The sequence below is a fragment of the Athene noctua genome, chromosome 1, assembly GCF_965140245.1.
Source record: "Athene noctua chromosome 1, bAthNoc1.hap1.1, whole genome shotgun sequence".
Lineage (NCBI taxonomy): Eukaryota > Metazoa > Chordata > Aves > Strigiformes > Strigidae > Athene > Athene noctua.
Window position 1 is genome coordinate 130,061,118 of NC_134037.1, and position 20,228 is coordinate 130,081,345.

Here is a 20,228-nt window from a genome sequence, read left to right on the forward strand (position 1 = left end):
TGGCGGCGGGGAGCGGCCGGTTTCCCGCGCGCGCGGCGGGATGGCGGGGGAGCGTGCGGTGGGGCTGGTGCGGGAGCTGCGGGGCGCCGCCGGCGGGAACCTGCCGCCCTTCCGGGTGAGCGGGGCCCGGGCCGGGGGGAGCGGGGCGGGCCCCAGCCCGGCGGCGGGGCGGCCTTCTCTAAGTCTGCCCGGTGTTGCAGGCGGAGGGGTTGCGGCAGGCGCTGGAGGAGATGCGGTCGCTGTACGAGCGGAACCAGGCGGACGTGTGAGTGTCGCGCCCCTCCGCGCTCCCAGCCGGCCCGCAGCTACCGCAATGTGGCTCCTCCTACTCCTCTTCCTCCCCCAGGTCCGAAGCGAAGTCGGGACGGACGGACTTGATTTTCCTCATCCGGTTCCGGCACTGCTGCCTGCTCCGAAACCAGCGCTGCATCCTGGCCTACCTGTGAGAGGGGGCAGGCGGGGAGCTGCCGCGACCTGTCGGGACCACGGCGTGGGAATCAACCCCACTGGCACAGGGGCGCAGCCTCCAAAGAGGGGGGGCCCGCAAGCGCTGGGACTCCAGTTCCTCCACGGGCTGCAGCTGCAGGACCGGCCTCCTTTGTGCTCGTTACACCAAACGCTAGCACAAAGAAAAGGCCCTGTTTGCTCCTGTTCTTTAAAAATTTTCATTACGGGATAGGCCAAAAATCACATCCTTTAAGGGAAGGAGGGTGGAATGACCCAAATTTTTGCTCTCTGCTGTGAGGGCAGTGTTGCTTGGGTATTTTCCAGCCTCACCTCAGCAAAGACGCTGGTTTTCCCCCTTGTTTCTTGCCCTAGGTACGACCGGTTGCTGCGGATCCGAGCACTAAGGTGGGAGTACGGCAGCATCTTGCCAAACACCATCCAGTTTCACATGTCAGCTGAGGAAGTGAGTCGGCTTTGTCTTAAATTCTTTCCCCCTTTCAACTTATTTCTCTTGATGGATTATCGATTTAGTAGTCAAAATAGGGTAGACTTGTCTTCCCTCATTATAAACATGACACTTAATGTGCCTTTCTCTAAACAGTGATTTGTTTATTCGTGGTCTACAAGTACAATCCCAAAGATACTGAGGGTAGGTAGTGCTTGGCAGTTTGAAGAATCAGGTGGTCTCCACTAGATCAGACTCAGAACTAGGTCATCACATGCTGCTCTTAAATGCCATCTCTAGACCAACATAGTGTCCTACTCTGAATCGAGGTTGATCTGCCTTTGGGGCAGTTTTCAAGAAGAGCTGGCATTCATCTTTGACTGACATGAACACATGTGGGAACAGTGGCCTAACAGGACAAACTAGATCTCACTCATCATGGATCTGTCTTTCAGCATTAGCTGTTTGGCTTTGCCTGAGGGATTGCTGTTAATGTCCACAGGTGGAGTGGTTCAGTCGGTACAAAAAGTCTCTGGCTACCTACATGAGGTCAGTAGGAGGAGAGGAGGGGCTGGACCTTACACAGGACATAAAACCTCCAAAAAGCCTGTACATTGAAGTAAGTGCAAGATTGGTGGTTTCTGTCTGTGAACAAATGTTTTGCCCAACCATCTTTTTTAAGATAATTTCACCCCCATCCCAAATCAGAAAGTCATTGAGCAAAGCCTCTGAGAGCACTAACGATTCTACAACCTTCTACATTTTACGCTACGCTCTGCCTGCCAGCGTTCTACGCCATCTTATACTGAGGGCTCAAAGTATGTTGAAAAATGACCATTTCTAGTCCACAGGGAATAGGTGTGATGGTGTGAGTCGTCTAAATCGCAGTGAGAAATTTTTGCAGCATTTTGCAGAAACTTAACCAACTCTCAGATTAACTAGAAAACTTATTCTCATGTTAAGGATTGTTGACTAGTTTTCTTTACTGTTATTTTAAATGGGCCTGATAGATGAGACTGTAAATTGTTTTACACAACTGATAGAGCAAGAGCATGTGAGAAATTGGAGTCAGTAGCTGAAGTGCTCTGTTCTGATGTTCTCCTTGAAAGAACATCTAGTGACAATCAACCTGCTCCTTAGGACTGTTTCAGTGTTAACAGATTGGCATTTTCTGGTGTGTGTGTGGAGAGGTTCTTAAAATGATGCTGCTGCTGGTCCCCAGAGCCTGTCTTTTATGCTACCCTTCCTCTAGTCTCTGTGGAGGGCTGGGCTGTGCTGCTCACTGGTGCTTCTTGCTCCAGGCAGAGGCAGAAAGAGTATGTCAGGTAGTCCACAGACCATGGGATCAGTCCACTTCGGCATTTCCAGGTCTGCTCTACTGCAGCTGGCAGGTAGGAATGTGTCCATACTTAAGAGTTCTGGGGCACATGTTGCAGGTCAGCAGTGATGTGTGGTGTTTTTTGATGGTCTGATGATCTGAGAGCTGCATTTCCACTTTACAGGTGCGGTGTTTAAGAGACTATGGAGAACTTGAGATTGATGATGGTACCACCGTCCTGTTGAAGAAGAATAGCCAGGTACCCGTGACAAAAAGAGTAGTCTCTTCCTTCCCTTCCATGACCTCCCCCTGCTTTATCCCAGCTTTGCAGCATGTCAAGAGTGCCTACATACATAGCTCCTCGCACATGCTGCAAGCTGTCTGCGTGGCCCAGGGCTGCAGCTTGGCTCTGCCTGATCTGGTACCACAATGCAGCAGCCATGCAGCACAACAAGCAGCTGCTTGTATGCAGCAACAAATTCAGCCTGCCCGGGTTTCAAGGAAAATTTGTCTCTGTTTCTGCACAGCACTTTTTACCCCGCTGGAAATGCGAGCAGTTAATCAGACAAGGAGTCCTTGAGCATATTCTGTCATAAGTATGCGGGACAGGAGGGACAACCGCAACAGGGAATGAATTCAGGTGTATAGGACTCTTAAGACACCTCAGTGTTTCTGCAGTGGACACCCTACCTCTCCTTCTCAGCAGCCTTTGATACCCAATACAAAGATCAGCCCCAAGTTTATAAAGTATGCAAACCCCATTGGCCAGCTCTTCATGTCCAAAGGGTGCATGCTGGTAATGTGCTCCCAGGAATCCAGCATGGTGGCAGGGGCGGGGGGTGGTGTTATCCAAGCCCCACAGCTACAAGTAGGTTTTGTGAATGCATTTTTGGAGCATTTCTTTGTTCACTGTGCATGTGGGAGTAAGACACCAACTGGCTGGGCTCTGGAAGCCAAGAGAACTCCACGGTTGCAAAATAAAGAACGTTTTGGCCTTCAATTTAGTGTTTTTCAAGAGTTAACACTGTGTTTGTTAAACACTCTGACCTGGCTCTCTGGCCCACTCCATTTTGACCCCGCAGGATGATGCTCAACTCATTACTTGGGTGTCTCAGTGGAGCTGTTCCTCCAAGTACCAGATGAGGCTGCACAAGCTTCATTCTAGAATTTTGTCTCCTATTAGAGTCCTATAAATGTTTCTTAAGGTGCTGAGTGAATGAGCACTGCAGTCTGGGTCATGGGCTGACCAGGGTTTCTCTGAGCATGCTTGGGCTGTGCCTGTGTCCCTCTATGAAGAGTCTCCTTCACCAGACCACTGGAGTAGGGGTGGGAAACAGAGCAGAGGGTTTTAAGGATACCAGTTAGCACAAAACCAGAGCAAGGCTGAAGAGCTGCTCTTCCTGTCTGGTTTTCCTAATGGAGCTGTTCACTCTTGAGTAGTGGCTGAGGGATAACACTTTCAAAAACATAAGCACTAGGTAAGGCTAGAGGTTTGCCTAGCCCCCATATCTGACAGAAGCCTAGAAGCAAATACTTAGGGTAAGAATAACAGGATAAATGCCTGGGGTGTTAGTACATTGCTCTCCCAGCCCTAGCCAAGGAACCTCCCTGAGCTAGCACCACACCCTTTGTGGGGCTTCCCTCCTTGTAATAGCCCAGCCTTCCTCATGGCCCTAGTAATTAGGGCTGCCCCCAAGGCAAAGAGGAGTCCACTGTCATCCACCAGGGCAGAAAAAGCATGTCTAGACCAAGGAGGGCTCAGACACAGCTTCCAGCCAGCGCCTGCCAGGGCCAGGTAACCTCTGCCCTGGCAGGCTGAGACTTAAAAGCAAGTGGCTGAATTTTAGCTCACAGACAATTTATCTTTTTGTTCTTGAACGAACAGCTTGAGCTATTTTTAAGCCTTCTTTGTATTGACTTTGTCCAGCCTCTGCTATGCTACCCTGATCCAGTCAGGCTTGTCTAGTCTCTTGTACAGTAGTAGTCTCCATAGCCTCAAAGAAGCCTTTTCACAGCCAGTGGCAACCACAACCCCCATGTAAACACCCTCTGCTCTGCACTGCGATGATGTATTCTCCATGCAGAGGGTAACACCCTGGGCAGAACAATAAATGTGGTATTTGCTGATGTGAATACTTGGCTTTTTGGCCTTTTAGACAACTTACTTTGGCAAGAGCGGTACTCACTGACTCTGTGAAGGCTGGCAAGGAATACAAGATGACACACTTCACTTACCATGTCTCCTGGTCTCCTTTAAAGAAGTACAGTGCTGAGCGGGGGTCACTAAGCCATCACCAAGCCTGCCCTAAGCCTTTGGAGGCTCAAACTGAAAGATGGCTCTTCCCTCAGCCCCTCTGTCCTGCTCATTGAAGAGGCAACAATCTGGCAAGTTTAGTTTGGATCCTAGTCTTAGGCTTTAGCAGAGCCAGCCTCCTAGAGCCCAAAAGGAGCTGTAGAGAATAAAAGTTCAACAATAGCTGGGGAAGGCTACTGAAATACAGAGCAGACTAGAGATGGCAGAAGGTACTGTAATATCACAAACATTTTAATGCCACAACACAGCTTTCCTGCTTGGAGTGAGATGGATGCAGGAATCTGTAAGCCCTCCTGCCCTGGCTTTCTAGCTGTAACAGTGTGATGACAACAGCAAATCCTCTGCAGAGAGGGAGCATCTGCACCACCACCAAACACACTGCCAGAGTGCAGGCAGCTCCTGCGGGATGGCTGCCTTGAGACAGATCTGACTTACAACAGCACACCGCTGCTGAAGAAGGCAGCAAAGCTGGTGCTTTCAGTAGGAAAATTCAGCTATCCACAGGACCAATTTCTTTCTCTGTTTTCTACTATGTACTCAGGAAAATCCTGTCAAGACTGGAGATGACAAGACTTATTTTCCAACCCAGCCATACCTCCCCTTCTGCACATGACAAACCCCAGTCAAGACCAGTACAGGCTGCCACACCGGCTGCCCCATCACCCACTCAAAGATGCTGTTGTGATTTTTCTGATGAGCTGCTTCAGAGCTGAGGCTTGCTCCTCCAATAGCTTGTTCTTTTCCTCAGTGCTCTTCTGCTTCAGCTCAGCTGCCTGCAGGGCCATTGCAAACCTCCTGTTCTCCTGACGGAGGTCTTTGATCAGAAGTTTATTCCTGGAGAGTTGGGCCTACAAGCAGGGACAGGAGGCTGAAGGTTCAACATCGCCACACAGTGGTCCCAGGCATGCAGGCACGTGCAGCACTAACCACTTTTGCACTCACCTGGATGTCTTTGAGCTGAGCTGCCCTCTCCGCCAGCACAGCTTTAGCACTCCTCAGACTATGCTCCAGCCCCTCTGCCTGCTCCACAGCTGCCTGCAGCAGATGCTCGTGTTCCTCCTGCAGCAGGCAACAAAGCCTAATGTTGCATTGGCCCAGCACTCACCTGGCCCCTGGCAACCCACTCAGACCTTCATGCTCCCTGAAGAGCATTGGAGGATCAGCAGAGGTGATGCAGGCTGCAGAGAGCAGCAGGACAAGTGTCTAGAACAGGACAACCTTCCCTAAGTCAGCACCAACCAGTTTTAAGACAAGACACATACTTCCCAGCAATGTTTTCTACAAAAACAAGCCAATGGCCTTCCATCTCTCAGCTGTGTCCAGAAAAGCCCAGTGAGAGACAGAATTTCCTTGGATGCAGCTTTTGTGTGTGCTCATTTTTATTCCTTGGGTTATAATTTACTCCATTTTTGCCCAAGTTAGTTCAATTGAATCACAGTGTCCTGAAACAAGGGACAAACTCAAAAAAACCCACACCTTGTTGCCCAGTGCCCTAAAGGTAAAACCACTCCACTCTGTGAAGGCTACATCTCTATGTAGAGGCGTCAAACTTTCTTTCCCCAACCTGAGCCAACACAGAGTATCTCCCTGGGTAGCTCCTCCTCTAGGCACAAGGTATCTGGTCTGGGGTAGGTGGATTAGAGTGGGGAGGGCTCCTGTTTCAGTGCAGGGTGGTGACAGGGTTCACGAGGAATGAAAATTGCAGCTGAATTTGAAGATCAAGTGAATTTTCCACATGGGCTCTTGATATATAGCATCTTCCACCCAAACCTCTGGCAGCTTTGACCACAGCTGCCTTACAGGCTGGCAGTGCTCTCTCCCCGGTACCCTTGACTGTGTTTCTGCAATTACCTGCTTACCTGGGTCCTGACCAGCTGCCTGCACATCTGCTCAGCCTGCTGGTGGAGGCTTTCCTGGAGCTGCTGAGCCTTGCACTGTTCCTCTCTCAAGCTGGTTTGCAGCTGTTCAAAGAGTTTCTCTGACACCATCTTGTTCATCTGGGCCTTGGCCTGCTGCAACTGCAGAGCGTGCCGAGACTGGGCCAGGCTCAGGCTTGCTTTGGCTTCTAAGAGCTGTAACACAGAAAGCCAATAGCTGGTTACGGCTTTGTGCCAGCAACGGGACAGACACAGAGTGTGCTGCAGGTGAGGGGAGAAGTTAGGAAGCACCCTCAGTTCCCACCTCAGCTCTCACACCAGCATGGCCACAGCAGAGCAGCAGGACCATGGGAGTGGTTCTTGCTGGGCAGCATACAAAGTCAGGGATGGAAAGCACCAAGTGCTGCAAGAAGAAAAACAGGGACCCCTTTGTAAGAGATGCTCCCCTTGCTGAGCAGTGAGGAGCAGGAGTTGCTGCAGGGATCCTCTGGGAGGGAGTCCTAGCAGCAAGGCCCACAACGGCAGGAGGCACAGGGGGCTGCTCTCATGCATTTGTTCTTAGGTACATCCCAGGCAAGCTGGGATTCAATCTCTGCCTGTACTACATGTCCTCTGCTTCCTGCCACCAGCCAAGGGCAAACCTGGTACTGGGAAGCAGGTCTAGCCCAGCTTTGCCCTAGGGCTACATAAGGGTGGCTGGCATGGGCAAGCTGCACTCTTGAAAGCCAGTCCCTGAGTCTGTCTCCAGAGTAGAAGGCAGGAGAGGGATATTAGCACATTTGGAGGTTTCCTCTATCCTAGTGATCCTTATTCCCCTGCTCCCCTTGTTCCCTCTCCTCAGATATGGCCTGCCTGCCTGGCCCGTCATCCCTACCCAGCCCCTACACGATTCTGCCACTCCTCTAGCTCCTCTGTCAGCTAAGCCATGAGGAGCCACAGCTCCTGGAACTCCTGTGTGAACCACCTCCACTCAGCCTCCATCTCTTCTGCCCAGCCAGCCTGCACAGGACAAGGACAGAGGGACACCGCAGGGTCAGCTGCAAGCAAGCACCTGGTCCCAAGCTGCCCCTGAACTGGCTTCAGACATATCTAAGTGGGAGGGCAAGGCCTTTGACCCCTACAAAGACGAAGAGAGCAGTCCTTTCTGCCTGGGGAATACTGCCCTGATGAGGACAAGACCAACATCACAGGGACCACCCAGCAGCCTGCCAGCCTGCTACCAACTAAGTGACACCCACCTTCTCTTGCAAGGCCTTGAGCTGCTGTTGGAGAAGCTCTGTGCCCATCCAACACACTGCATGATGCTGGTGGTGCTCCAGCCTCTTGGCCGTCTCTGTTCCTTGTAGCCACTCGGCCTCTGCCAGCCTCTGGCTCTGCAGCTGGACAGGGTCAGGGCCAGCACTGTGGCCAGTCTTGTGCTCACTGAGTTCAGGGCCCAGCTGAGGCATCCTGACATTTGGGTGGGAGACCTCCACCTTGTTCTTCTCATTCTGGAAAAGGTTGAGAAAAAACCAATTCAAACGCAGAGGCTTGGGGTGGGAAGAGAGTAAACAGAGACTTAACCTGTCGCATGCTGTCCCCACTGGGTTCCCACTCAGGAACACCACAGTCACTGCAGGGCACTCAGGATGAGGAAAAGCAGACAGTGGGCATCAGGTTTGTGGCTGAAGGTTAACAGAAGCTGAAGCCAGCAAAGGCCACCCTGCTGTGGCTTATGGCCCCAAAGAGTACCAAAGACACCTCCAAAAAACAGGTTGTGGTTCCCAGTCACGAGGAATCCCAGGAACAGGGTGAGGAACTAACAGCCTGCAACCCTCGTTCATGTTGCACACAAGCAATCCCAGATAGGCCTTGTGTGCACACCTTGCCAAGGGCTCGTGAGCATGTAGGTTTGAGACTGGGAGCAAGCAAAATCTCTGAGAGAAAGTCAATCTCATTAGAGATTTTGTAGTAACACCTTCCCTTCTATAAGACCTTCCCTGGCTTTTGTCACACAAATCTTTTCTACTTGACAAGCTATAAAATGAAGCAGATTCTTCAAAGCAAGACTGAGTTTGAATGTTTGAAACAAATATTCCCTACTCCTCTATAAGCACATGTAGTTTTTGTCCTCCTAAATCCTTCAGCCAAGAGCCTGCCAATTAGTGTTAACAGCTCCTTACCGATACTGTTAACTCTGTTATTTCAGCCAGCTCCTCCACCTTCTCTCTGCCCAACTTGCTCATGTGTTTCCTGTCAGGGAGAGGGATACAATCAGCTTCAGGCCAGAGCGCAGCAAACCACAGCCCCCCAGAGAAGGGCCCCATTTCGGGAAGCCACACATCTGGTTTTGGCCTGCAACATGAAGCAAAGCCAGGCCAAAACAGATATGGTCCTGAACTGATTCACGCGTGCATCAGGCATCTCTGCCCCAACAGGTGACTCGGCCCAGCCCAGGGCAGGCAGCTGGGGACACCCAAAGTCCTGCAACATTGTCAGAGGCCTAAAAATCAGGGGATGAACAGTGGGAGAGCCAGCTTAGGAGACTCTTGGGACCATCCACACCAGAAACCTGGTTGTCCTTGGATTTCAGGCTCAGTAGGTGACCTATCTCAAGCTTCTTAAGATAAAACTGGCCAAAAGGTTTGTGTAGCGAAGAATTCTGTCCTTTCCTCCCTCAGCATACCCATCTCCACAAACTTACCCAAAGCCAGCTCCAGACCCTGTGCTCTGGCCTGTCCAAGCCTTTGGCTCACCAAGCCCATCCCAGCATTGGCTGCTTTTGCATGGAGCAAAGCGTGTGACAGTGCTGGCTTGCTCAGAAATGGGAAAAAAAAAAAAAAGGCTGAGCCAGTTGAGATCTGGTAAATGCACCTGAATGGCTATTCCTTTTACAAGAATTAGCTATCCACCAATTTGCCAGCATTCCACAGCTGGCTCCTCTCTTACTCATCATACTCACTGCCCTTCTCCTTTGCTAGCCTCAGCTCTTTCTGGAGTCTCTCAAGTCAACTTTTCAGCAAGCTGTTCTCCAGCAGCTGGCACAGCTCTCCCCTGCAGGGAGAGAAAACCATGCAAAAGCCCAGTTTGCTCTTGGCATTCTATGCTGGTTCCCAGCTCTATTCCCATTTGGTTTGCAAAGACAGCAAGAACTAAAGGAATCTGAGAAACAACCATCCAAAAACTCACTTAAAACGTGGGGACAATAAAAACATTGGTAGAGAAGGAGCAGGTCTTCAAGGCAAGGAAAATGAAGGGTAGTAAGGACAAATAGCATCAGACCCTGAATTTGTGTGGCTTCCAGCTGACTGGAATTATTTTGAAGGCCTGCCAAGGAGTGGAAACAAAGTGATTTGGCTCATCAAGACACACTGAGACTTCATTACAGGATAACCAGGTGGTGAGCCCAAGCCTTCAACTGCAATAGAGCCACGTCTGGAGAAGCCAGTTTGCTTATGAGACCTCTGTGATTTTACAGTTCTGGACACAACAGCTATAACCTCCAATCCAAGGCAGCCTCTCTGCCTCATTATCCTTCCAATCCTACTGGTACTCCCAGTCTCCCATGAGGCCATGAATACTGGCATTTGTGAGAAGGAAGCTCAGTCCTGTGTTAAACAGTCTTATCCAATAGCTACTGCTAAACCCCAGGTCCACACAGGGCGCAAATTCCTCAGAGGAGAGCAGAGAAGAATGGACTGTCCATCCCAGCAGGAAGGACAGCATTTCAGTTGCTGATAACATGGCACTGCATGTGGGAGGCGGAGAAGCTGCGTAGGGAAGTTCTCCCTCTCTTCTCCAAGCCAGGAAGCAAGAGGACTAGTGCATGGGCTATCTGTGTGGCATTCACTCCCTCTGCTTGGCAGGACGCTCCTCACAACAGCTGCTTTCTGAGTCAGTTTTACATTAGGATTCCCATGGTGTGCTTCCTGTACCATCTTGAAAACCCACATACAGCTGTACGAGGCAGAGGAGTGCACAGTCAGGCAAAGCCACATGAGCACATCCCAGCTCTCTGATCACACTCTCATGCTTAGTAGAAGACATGTGGGAGACAGCAAGACAGAACATATCTGCTGTTAGAGTGCCTTGGACCATCATGTTGTTAAGCAGCGTTGTGTTTCACAAGGCATCTGCTTTTTTATTTTTTCAGTAGCAGCACTGTATTAGTTCTGCAAACCTGCCACTCTCTTGAGCTCTGGGTTAATTTTCCAGCCAGCACACATCTTTGAGCTGCATCAGCCCTAGTTTCACCCTGTTTCTTTCCCTCTCCAGCTCCATTTTGACATCCTGAATGTCATGTTTCCTCCTATGCTGCTGTGCCACTCTGTCTCCCAGGGCTTTTTTTCTTGCCCTCCAGATGAAGTCTATCTGTGCCCTGACATGCTGCTGTGTCTGCTGTATGAAGGCAAACTTTGCATTCTGACACTTCCCAAGCACATCCCCCTGCCTATCAAGATTTAATTTCTCTTTGACAAATGCTTTCAGCTTTGGTGCCAGCTTCTAGATTGAGCAGGCCATTCCCTGCCACAGACACCTGCACTGTCTGCACTGGTCTGTCCATCACACAATTTTTCATTTCTTCTCTGCTCCTTCAGTGCTGAGGTTGCAACAGGAGACTTTGTTCTACCTGCTCACCTGAGTCTTGGGGACCTGCTCCTTTTCCCCCAAGAGGGCAGCTCTCCAGACACTTTATCCCTTCCAACACCAGAGCCCTCAGCCCCACAATCTCTGCATTACTCCCATTTCATCCTGGTGCTTTTTTACTTTTCTTCTTCCAAACAGCTATAGCATCTCACACATCTTGACTTGTTCCTCATTAACCTTCTCTTCCAACTTTAGCTGCCTCTTCTTCCACAGAGAGACCATGTCCTTTTCTTTCCATTTCTGCCTCTCCTGGGCACACTGCTCCTCTTGGAGCCTTCATCATTGGGAAATCACCTCCTCTCAGACCAATGTTGCTGCAACAAAACCTTATAGCTGTCCTCACGCTGGCATTTGCTCCATAACAGCTCCTGATTATGCTCTGCATCCTTCCTAAAGATAAAAACCATTTTGTTGACCTGGATGTGGCAACGCAGCTTAAAAATCTCAACCAGCCTCAGAACATACTTTTTCTGGAGAGGCAATGCAAAGTTTTCTTCAGGTTGCAAAGTCAAGGCAATTACTTAAATGCTACAGAAAGTTTCCATCAAAGACTCATCCATCAGATGTTTTCAACAACTCTGAAAGCTCCCCACTACAGCCAGTCCCTCTATCATTCACTGGAGATGGTGATAACACAGCTCTAATGTATTGTATTCCTGTTATTTGGGTTTGTTCCCCTAGTCTACCACAGACTTCAGATAAGTCACCTCCCTTCTCCCACATCTACCCCATATCTCAGCTCCTCAGCCCTAAAATGGGGATAACGACCTAGCAAAATACACTTGTGTATTGCTGAAGCGGACTCTGGTCCTGAAGGGAGACATAGCAGGAAAGAGGCAGGAGGAAAGCCTGGGGCTGTGGTGGGGTGTGCTGGGATGTAGGAGGGAGCAGGCATGGACAGGCAACAGTTCCTTGTCCAATTCCTCTCCAGTCTCCTCTGCAAGGCCATTCTGGCCCCTGGGAGGCTGCAGAACTGGCACCACAAGCACAGGAAGGGAAGAGGAACAGCTATTTAGCGACAACCTTACTCTCCCACAAGCCAGTCTTTGGCTATACAGAGAAATTTAAGCCATTTTTTGCTGCTTTTAAGACAGCAGGTTGTGCTGACCTAGCAAACAGAGGCAGGTTTGCTAAAGAAGCAAGAAAGAGAGAGACAATAAGAAAACACTGATGAAAGCTCTCTTATTTCTCTCACTGTTTTGAGATACAATCTTTGCTGGCAGTGAAACATGGCAGGAAACTTAAAGTCTTGAAATAAAAGCACACATGTAAGGAGACTTTAGACATCCCACTTCGAACAGCTGCAGCCCTACAATACTGCCCAGGTTTTCTTCCAAACTGCACAGGGGATGTACCATTAGTCTCCCACTTAGCCTCAGAAAGAGAATGGCGCCAGACCTCAGGCTCTCTCCGTCCCTGTGCTGCATCCTCAGCTCTTCTTCCCCCTGGTCCAGCTGCTGCCCTGGATGGTAAATGTCTTCAGTGTGCTGTTGTCCCACCCTGGCCTGCTCTATCTCAAACCTCTCCTCCAGCTCCAGGCTCCACACACATTTTTGCTCTTTCAGGCTATCAATTACAGGCCAGTCCTTTGCAACTGTTTTTTCCAGGTCTCTTTTTTGGTCTTCCATCTTGTGCATCTCAGCCTTGAAGCTTTCCTCATTGTCTTTCTTCATTCTCTCAAAGTTTTTCCTCATTAACTCGATTTCCTCCTTGTAATAGTCTATCTGTTGGGAGGAGACAGGAATTGGATATTAGCATCATGCTCCCAAGAGCTCCCTCTCTTCCAATAGCTCTGGCTCAGATCGATCTATTGGTTCCTCTCAACAGGGGACACTCTTCAAGCAGTTCTGGTCCCTACTGAACTTGGGGCAGCAGCCTCTAATCAGATATCAGTGGGTCCCAGCTCTTCCCAGCAAGCAGCACAGTTCTCCCCTTTCTCTGTGTTTGCAAGGGGCCCCAGAGAAGAAAGGGGAGGGGCCAGGGCATCATATCCCACTGGTCCGCACATCCTTCCTCCACCCTGCAGAGTGGTCCCTTGTCCAGGATGTGGTGGTGAGTAGCTGCTGCTCCCCATGGCTCCCCTGTAAACACTAGAAATGCCAGGATTTGATGAGCACAAAGGCAGGACTGTGAAGCAGGCAGATCTGCAAGCAGCTTTGTGCTCCTCGCACTGTTCCTCACCTGTGTGGCAGTTTAGGATTTACTCTTGCAGTGCTGCAGTGGAAACACAGCAAGCGCCTCGACCTCTCAGTTCAGCAGCAAAAGGAAGACTGAAGGTGGAAACTGAGGCCTCTCAAATGAGTACTCACTGATGTCTAAAGGGAGGGCTGGGCTCACGCTGGCACCCTAGGGGAAGCAGGTTAAAAGCGTGCTGCAAGCCCAGGGAGACAGGGCCCTGACATCCCACCATGCCCTCAGGAGACACCTGGCTACTTCTCCTCTTGGTCCTCTTGCTGCTTTTACTGCAATAGCAACACTGAGTAGAGTTAATCTCTGGTTCCCCATTAGGAGCAAGACCCACATAAACATTTTGCAAAGTGACAAGACTTCCACAAAGCCTTTGACAGTCAGTCATGGTTCCAAACCCTCCTACCAGCTAAAATGGGCTGGGGAAAGCACATACAATAACTCCAGCAGAGAGATGAGGTACCACCCTGCTCCTCAGTCTGAACCTTCCAGCAACCCTCCTGGAGCAGACATCCCATCAGCCATACTGTAGCAGGGTGCTTACCAAGCAGTTGTGCCAAAAAATCAGGACATCACCCCCCATCCCCCTCACCTTGGTTCCCAGCTGCACCTTTGGGTCCCGCAGCTGCTCTTCGAGCTGCTCCACTGAGAGTGATGTCTCTGTGCACACAGGAGGGGGAACCAGAGGGCTGGAATAGTGGCGCACTGGCAGAGAAGAGCCCTGTGAGGACAGGCCTACAAGACAGGACAGCTGCAGCTTCATCCAGTCAAGCCCATACAACCCCAAAAGATGGAGATCCCCCATCTTTCTGGCAACTAGTCCCAGGGCTGCATCACCCCTCTGGGCCAGAAGTTTTTTCTTAATGTTCAACCTGAACCTCCCAACCCACAGTTTGGGACTTGTTACTATATTGTGTTTCCTCAACATCCTCAAAAGTGAAAATCTGCACGTTCACTCCCAGCTGTCTAGTTCACAGGTCACCATCACCAGCTTTCAAGTTGGAAAAGCCTCCTTTCCTCCATCTCTCCTTCTCCTCACCACCCATAACCTCCCTTCTTCTTTCCCAGGCTGCCCAGTACCAGAACGGGCAGCAGCAGCTCAGGCACAACAAGCCGCCCCGCAGTCCCATGGCAACTCCCATCCAGAGGGAATACTGTTCTTGCTAAGATGGAGAGGCACCAACCCCTCCCACATTTTACCTCCTGCTGGCAGCCCTCTCTCAGCCCTGCTCTCCCATAGCTGTAAACGCAGCTTTTCCAGCTCCCTTCGCAGCACTCCATTCTGGTCCCACAGCACCTGAAGCAGAGGCAGGTCATGATGCTGCTCCAAAGTTCCCCAGGGCTGTGGAGGGCCAAGCACCTATGGCTCCCAGCAGCCATGTGTACTCAGGGTCTCTCACAGCATGAAGAGCAGAGCCCCCTCGCCAGCACAGTCTGAGAATAAGACAGGGGGATCTTCCTCCTTCCCAAAGGAAGAAGAGATTCTGGAAGAGCCAGAGAAGTAATACAAGACCAGACTACTGCTATCACCATCACTGGACACTGTAAAGCATGGAGAGCCACAAGCAACTGCCTCTGCATGCAAAAGCACACAATACCAGAGGTTTCTGCAAACACCTTGGAGGGTTTGACCTCCGGAGACCCCTCCTGACCTAAACACAACCATTGCTGACAAGCAACACACAAGAAACACCATGATCTCAGTACGATCCCTCACACAGCCCAGAGGTTTGCATTTACATCCTCAAGATACTCCTGCAGGTATCTGGTCTGGCCAACAAGCACTACTGTATGCAAAGTGACAGCAGGATTTATGGTGAAGCAAGTCCCACAGGGCTCCGTAAGGGAACATTTCCAGGTTGCAGAAGGAATAAAGCAAGGCAAGAAGGTGCTGATCCCATGGGAAGCATGAGGCAGGTCCTGCTGCCTGCTTAGCAGAGACAACCCTCAGAGGCTAGCACAGGAGTTTATCCCACCTCAGTGCCAACATCAGCCTGCAGCCAGGGGTCCCACAGCTGAACACCATGCTATGAGCCAACATGGCAGTGCAATGATCCAATTCCACACAGGGGTCTGGAGCTTGGCAATCACTTGTTTCACTTGACACCTTCCATCCCATACTGGAAGCAATAGCATACAAGGCATCCTGCCTCCCTCTGGACTGCTCGCTTTGAGCAAACATCAAATTATTCCATATGCTGCCACCCAGAAAACTGATGTGCTACAAGACACTATGCACTAGGATGCTTCCAAATAGTAATAAATATTATTGAGCAGGTCTAGACAAATGCAAACCCAGTTTGTTTAATCTCCATTCCAAAGAGGAAAGCAGAGGAGGAGGAGGGCTGACAGCATTCAACAAGTGTAAAGGATAAACCCAAGTGGTTGCCTTCCCAGGGGCAGCTGAAGCCTGAAGGCCGAACCTCTCCATCCACCAGCACTCTCATGGACGACTAAGGGGCTGCTCAATGGGAGGAAAATTCACACCACCAAGCACCTTCAACCCTCTGGTACCACCTGGAGCAATGCTGCACTTGATAGTACTTCAGCATGTTTGCCCTTAATTACAGCTTCAGGAGGGGCTGTCTGCTGCATCCATGAAAAGAGCTTAGCTGAAAATGCATATTTCGGCCCCTGCTGAGGGGATAAGTCACCATCTCTACTCAGTGATGTTCCCCAGCCACACAGAGCACTCAGAAACAAATGGGCAATGCAGTAAGCATAGGACTCAGGAGCCAAGTCACAGAGCACCCAGCAACTTACAACATGCAAGATAACCTAAGTCACTTAAAAACAAGATAAGGGGAACAGTGCTCAGGTCCCAGGGAGCCCAAAGCTCTCAGCAGAAGCACAGCACCCTGCAGGAGGTACGACACACACAGCATCAGTGCCTGGACAACACACAGACCCGGTACCTGGACAGGCTCACCTTGACTCTCTAGCAGAGTCCAGCAGCAGCAGGTTTTGTATGGGTTGTTAAAGTGGGGGCAGGAAGGAGGAAGGGAAAAACAAAAAGACAGAAGAATTTAAGTGATAACATGCTTTCCAAAGCAGAACAGCTTTCTCTTTGCATTTGATAAGAAATGAAACAGAGCCCAGGGTGGTCTGTCCTTATACACATGGTTCCCAAACAATATAGCACGGGGCTATAAGGTAGCAGGAAGGGAAGATTTGATAGCCCACCCCTACTCCCCTCTGCCAGTACCCCAGCAAGGGAACCAACCCATAGAGGGCTGCAGGAGCAAGGAGACAGGCTGGGGGCACTTTGCCTCCTGCCAAAAGACTCAGAGCAAAGCAAGAGGGATCCCCTCTGAACAGGGCTGCCTCCTTCCTCCCCTCCCCAAAGTGCCCAACGGATGTGCCGATGAGAGCTGTACTTTCACAACAGCATTGCTGGAAAGCTGCCCACCTGTACCTGGCACTGCTGCTCATACTCCAGGATAATATCTGCAAAGCGCTCACTCTGGTTCAGGAGCTCTGGGCTGTGGGGCTCCATCTGGCCAAGCTGCACAAGCACAGGGAAACACTTCTCATCAAGAAAATTATCACCTCTCCAAATGGAGAGCCAAAAGCTCTACAGAATCACTGGAGTCATGGCACAACACCCATAGATTCAATGGAAGGGCTCCTACTGACAGCTGTGGGACGGGTCAGATACAGAAATGGGAAGAAAAACATTTTTCTTCATGTGTGAGAGACACCAAACTACAGGCAGGCTAGCTTTCCCAAACTGGCTAACAAGATCACAGACTCATTTCTTCACCCAGATCCATTTTACCAGGTGCCTCACTGGAGTGGAAGACACTAAAACCCTTTACTTCTAACACTTGTAAAAGCTTTTCTTTTCTGGAAACCAAATTCTAAAGTTCACAGTTGAAGACTTCAAATTTGTAGAATTTTCTACAATTGCAAACTTTCCTTATCCTTTTTTTTTCAAACTTTGAAAGGCCTAAATTAAAAGCCAGTATTTTTTCTTTCCAGGTTGTCATTTCTGTGCAGGACAGTTCAAAGAGGGGGAGACCATAACAACTGACCCAAAATACTCAAGATTTCATAGGAAAGGGTCAATCTTTTGATGAGTTCCTGAAAAGTTCCTATGTAACTGCAACAGAGAAAGAAAGGCTACCTTGTCCTTCACAACACGGTTGAGTTCTTTCTGCAGCTCCAACACCAGCTTCTCAGAGGCCACCAGTTTCTCAGCCATCTCTGTGACCTTGTTTTGCAGCTGTGTGTTCTCCTGCAGACAAAAGGCAGAAGATTCTCTTGATGTTGTGGGTCCTCACATCACAGGACAGGTTCATCAGCCAGTTCATCAGTTGTAATACAACTGACACATCAACATACCAAACAACGCAGCTCCCAGGAGACCCCACTTTGGACAGCATGCTGCTGGTACACTCCATGTGGGCTGGAGTTTGGCTCGTCTCTCCAAAGGACAGATGCAGGAGTGGGTTTTGCAGAATAAGAGCTAGACAGCCCCACAAACTCATCTCTACTTCTGCTTCATGAAACTATGATTTCCCTCACATCCAACAAAGGCAGCAAGTCCTAAGCTATCTCCACCTGTACGTCTATGCCTAACAGCACTGGGAAAAATCCCAGACACGTGGACACCATTGTCTCTGCTTGGTCCCTGGCACAATTTTAGCCTCAGCCATCAGGTGTTCAGGTGTTAGCAAGGGCCAAACCATGCCCAACAGAAAATATGGGGGTTTAATAATGTCACAGCAAGGGAACAGCTCTGTATTTAATTCAATAGTATGGATGTGGCTGATGATTTTTCTGCATAAAACTCTTATCCTTCCTAGCAAGAGCAACACAAACCATCCATCTTTGTCACCACCTCTGCTTTGCCTCCTCTGAACAAGTGAGGATGTTTCACCCAGGGCAGTTTTACTCACCTTCATTGTGTGGTTCAGTCTCCCTTGCAGGCTGGCCTCTTTGCCCTGGAGGAACTGTGCCTCGGCCTCCAGCTTTGCTTGGTGACTGACTGCTTGCTGCAAAAGCAGCTCTTTCGCCTCTGTATCTGCCTGAAAACCCCTGAGGGAAGAAAGCAGCATGGCTGGGGCACCCAGAGTGTGTTCTCAGGTGGCCATGAGGTCCAGGCACCCCCTCCCACCATGCACAAAGCTGATGAGAGCTTGGTTGGAGGGATGCTGGGACCGTAATGTGGGGAGGTCTTCAGGGACTTCTCTGCCACAAACACAGTGGCAAAACAAGTGGGAGATTCATAAAGGGAGACTGGGACAGAAGGGAGAAGCTGTGGGTACCCACAGGAAAACCACTTTCCCTGCCCCACCAAAAGGACCCCTCCTACCTGAGCTTGCTCTGGGTGTGGTCAAGAGCGACATACTGCTTGTCCAACTCTCTGCCAAGCTGCAGGCAACGTCTCTCCACTTCCTCCAAGTCCAGCCTTGCCTTGTCCCTCTCCCTGGCAATCTGCCTCACCTGGATCCTGCAGGACAGCAAACAGTGCATTAAGACATCTCACACACTCCACAGAAGGGCCTTCTTCCCAGGGAGCAGCACCGTCACCTGAGGCATTGCAGTTTGTATCCATAGGAGGTGACAGCTGCATGCCGAAGCCCTCTCCTGGGGACCATGAGTGTGTTGTTGAAAACTGCAGACAGCTCTGCCTGGCTCACCCACTCCTCCATGCTGCTACTCAGCCTCTGCAAGGACAGCAAAGACTGAAATCACTTTCTTCCTCTTCTAACAGTGCCAAAAGTATTTCTGTTGTTACACCATCTGACCACCCTCCTGTCTTTCAGAGATTCCCCCTGCCATATCACAGGCCTAGATCATAACTCACTCCAGATTTCCCCCAGCCCTGGGGTGGCCAAACCCTGTCATCCCATCATGAACCTGACTGCAAGCGCCTCGTCCACCCCAGGCGGCTGCTTGTGAAAGGCCTTACTGCTCACTTCGCCTGCCACCACTGGTCAAGGCAGCACCACGGACCTAGAGGATCTCCTCTAAGTTCTTTCAGGACTCAGATGGCAATGACAAGTCCAGGCTTGGCAAATCTAGTGCCGTTGCTGATGCCAGAGAATAGATGTGTGCCCACACAGCTTTCCTGGAAGGACAGACTGCTTCCCTGTGCACTCTGACACTGAGGAAAAAAGCAGGGGAGGTAAGTCAATGGGGCAAAACTGGCAGAGAAAAACTGACAGCTTTCAATACTGAAAGGAAGCTCCAGGAATCCCATCAATATTGGAGAATATTCTAATAACAACCCCAAGCTGCCAAGAGGGAAATGTCCTGAGCTTAAGGCAGCCACAAGGAGCAGGTTGGCAGGCACAGACCATGTACTCTGATCTTGCTGCTAACCCATGAAAACTCAGTATCCACAGAAAGACCAACACAGGAAGTTATAGAGCATCAGAAGGTCTTGTGAAAACTGACAGATGGGGACTGCCAGCCAATATTTTTTCTGATCTAGAAGCTAGAATTGGGTTGAGGTCAACTTCAAAGCTAAATGAGATTCAGCCAAGCTGAACCAAAAAGCAGAATCCAGAAAGCTGATACAGAACTGGTAATACCTCCAAGAGCACCGATTTCATACCAGGTTTGGAAGCCTATCTTCAGAGAGCTGTTACCTCAGTCTTAAGCCAAAAGAACCTGAAACAACTCTTTTTTCTTTTTTTTTTTTGAGCTGTTTTGCTCAGAGTCCTGGATGGAGTTGTTCTGGCCGTCAGGGTAATCAGCAATTCACTTACTTACACTTTAGTGCCTTAAAGCACAGTTACTTCAAAAGCATTTGCAAATGCCTTGCCAGCCCTTGGAATTAAAAGCATTATGGGGAAAGTATTTTACAGCAAACAAAGAAAATTTGGATGAATCTGAGTCACAAGAGGTGCAGAGATGTCAGCATTTCTGCAGCCAATGTTAGAATTGGGGTGATCTTTCCATTCTCCTAGGATATGCATTCCTCTCTCTCCTGTAAAAAGAGGAGGCTCGGCAGCCTTCTGTTGTTCTGTATTACCATCCCACTCCACCTGCACAGGGTTTGTT

General features: G+C 50.0%; 2 protein-coding genes across 17 annotated transcripts in view; one reads left to right on the top strand and one right to left on the bottom strand.

The window, feature by feature from the left end:
* Nucleotides 1-7,606, top strand: GINS1 (GINS complex subunit 1). 7 transcript variants are annotated; one of them, XM_074930369.1, is made up of 8 exons: nucleotides 1-115; nucleotides 201-265; nucleotides 347-442; nucleotides 820-910; nucleotides 1,395-1,511; nucleotides 2,194-2,283; nucleotides 2,395-2,469; nucleotides 7,243-7,606. In XM_074930369.1, the coding sequence occupies exons 1-8, from the start codon at nucleotides 41-43 to the stop codon at nucleotides 7,321-7,323; spliced, it is 690 nt and encodes a 229-aa protein (XP_074786470.1). In that variant the 5' UTR covers nucleotides 1-40; the 3' UTR covers nucleotides 7,324-7,606. The 7 variants fall into 7 exon arrangements, with proteins under 7 accessions (XP_074786470.1, XP_074786528.1, XP_074786606.1 ...); XM_074930427.1 differs by lacking the exon at nucleotides 7,243-7,606 and adding an exon at nucleotides 2,738-3,210; XM_074930505.1 differs by lacking the exon at nucleotides 2,194-2,283.
* The window catches only part of LOC141971808 (ninein-like protein), a 19,055-nt gene continuing 3,561 nt past the window's right edge, over nucleotides 4,735-20,228 (bottom strand). For 4 of the 10 annotated variants that reach the window (XM_074929775.1, XM_074929691.1, XM_074929855.1 and 1 more), the window contains exons 4-17: nucleotides 19,176-19,326; nucleotides 18,750-18,886; nucleotides 18,532-18,669; nucleotides 18,116-18,254; nucleotides 17,341-17,451; nucleotides 16,630-16,719; nucleotides 14,415-14,511; nucleotides 13,807-13,949; nucleotides 12,426-12,751; nucleotides 8,564-8,633; nucleotides 7,640-7,891; nucleotides 6,384-6,596; nucleotides 5,467-5,583; nucleotides 4,735-5,372 (exon numbers count right to left, since the gene is read on the bottom strand). In XM_074929775.1, the coding sequence (XP_074785876.1) occupies nucleotides 5,184-5,372; nucleotides 5,467-5,583; nucleotides 6,384-6,596; nucleotides 7,640-7,891; nucleotides 8,564-8,633; nucleotides 12,426-12,751; nucleotides 13,807-13,949; nucleotides 14,415-14,511; nucleotides 16,630-16,719; nucleotides 17,341-17,451; nucleotides 18,116-18,254; nucleotides 18,532-18,669; nucleotides 18,750-18,871 (2,007 nt within the window). In that variant the 5' untranslated portion in view covers nucleotides 18,872-18,886; nucleotides 19,176-19,326 and the 3' untranslated portion in view covers nucleotides 4,735-5,183. Of the gene's footprint in view, nucleotides 5,393-5,466; nucleotides 5,584-6,383; nucleotides 6,597-7,639; nucleotides 7,892-8,563; nucleotides 8,634-12,425; nucleotides 12,752-13,806; nucleotides 13,950-14,414; nucleotides 14,512-16,629; nucleotides 16,720-17,340; nucleotides 17,452-18,115; nucleotides 18,255-18,531; nucleotides 18,670-18,749; nucleotides 18,887-19,079; nucleotides 19,327-20,228 lie in introns of all 10 variants that reach the window. The other 6 variants (XM_074929608.1, XM_074929941.1, XM_074930027.1 and 3 more) reach the window with 5 other exon arrangements.

Coding starts and splice junctions, on each gene's coding strand:
- GINS1 (XM_074930369.1), top strand. CDS start 41: ATGGCGGGGGAGCGTGCGGTGGGGCTGGTGCGGGAGCTGCGGGGCGCC. Junction 443..819: donor CGCTGCATCCTGGCCTACCT/GTGAGAGGGGGC, acceptor TTCTTGCCCTAG/GTACGACCGGTTGCTGCGGA. Junction 1,512..2,193: donor CAAAAAGCCTGTACATTGAA/GTAAGTGCAAGA, acceptor TTCTTGCTCCAG/GCAGAGGCAGAAAGAGTATG.